Source organism: Pundamilia nyererei, unplaced genomic scaffold (assembly GCF_000239375.1).
Source record: "Pundamilia nyererei isolate P.nyererei 1_Seehausen unplaced genomic scaffold, PunNye1.0 scaffold00109, whole genome shotgun sequence".
In the NCBI taxonomy this organism is placed as follows: domain Eukaryota; kingdom Metazoa; phylum Chordata; class Actinopteri; order Cichliformes; family Cichlidae; genus Pundamilia; species Pundamilia nyererei.
Window position 1 is genome coordinate 234,821 of NW_005187510.1, and position 1,079 is coordinate 235,899.

At 50.7% G+C, this 1,079-nt stretch overlaps 1 protein-coding gene across 7 annotated transcripts in view; it reads left to right on the forward strand.

Annotated features, from left to right (window-relative positions):
* The first annotated feature begins 341 nt into the window (after positions 1–341).
* LOC102198456 (protein spire homolog 1-like) overlaps positions 342–1,079 on the forward strand; it is a 37,148-nt gene continuing 36,410 nt past the window's right edge. For all 7 annotated transcript variants that reach the window (XM_005741254.1, XM_005741257.1, XM_005741252.1 and 4 more), the window contains exon 1: positions 342–968. In XM_005741254.1, the coding sequence (XP_005741311.1) occupies positions 626–968 (343 nt within the window). In that variant the 5' untranslated portion in view covers positions 342–625. The remainder of the gene's footprint in view (positions 969–1,079) is intronic.

The window sequence follows — 1,079 nt, forward strand, 5'->3', positions numbered from 1 at the left end:
ACTCCAAAAAGGATATTAAGAAAGCAGCAGTAAACGAGCAGAGTAGGTACATTTTATGTTTACATCAGTCACAGAGACCAACTTCAGAAAGGACTATTACCTCAGATTCTACAGGGACACATGTGAACACGTGTGAACAGGTAATAACGGAGAGCAGACATTAGTTTATATTGCAGACCCTTTGCGATTACTCAAAATACCAAACAACTCACTGTGTCACAGGGGCCACAGTTCTTTAACTTGATGCCAGTCCACACTCAGGACTTTGAGAGAAAAAGAAAGCGAGAGAGAGAGAGAGAGAGAGAGAGAGAGAGAGAGAGAGGGAGAGATCATGTGACAAATGACTGAGCCTAGCTTGCTGAATTGCGATGTGAGACAAACCCACACACACCGAGCCGGGCTTAATCGCATAAACACACCGTATCTTATGACTGCTGGTAGCAAAGCCTGAACATCAGGCGGGCGGGGAAAGATCCAGATCCAGTGCTGTGCTGATTGACTGGCTGCTGCTGCTGCTGTTACCTGGGGAGACAAGAGGGAAGCATCGATGCCTCCGGGTCAGTACTCGCTCATGAGACTGGACCTGTTCTCGCCATCGGGCCTCCTGCACTGAGATAATGAAAGGATGGATGGACGACGATGCGGCGGGGACAACAGAGGGCTGAAGGATGCTGCTGCAGCGACTCGCCGGGATGAGGAGCAGCATCACAACACGATGAACTCGCCGGAAGAAGCGGGAGCGGATGATCTGTCTCTGGAGGAGATACTGAGGCTTTATAACCAGCCCATCAACGAGGAACAGGCATGGGCGGTGTGCTACCAGTGCTGCAGAACACTGGCGAAGGAGCACCGGGGCGCTGCCGCCACCGGAGCATCATCAGCGGCTACACCGAGGAGGATATCCGGACCGGGGGGTGTTAGGATACAGAAGGACGGGTCTGTGAGGGTGGACCACCAGGGCTGTGAAGGTAAAATATTATATAAGTGTGATTGTGCCTAGAGCTACTCAGATCTAGGCCAAACCATCACTGGTCTTTTAAATAATATACGTGTGTTGTTCCAACACGTTCTGGTATAAT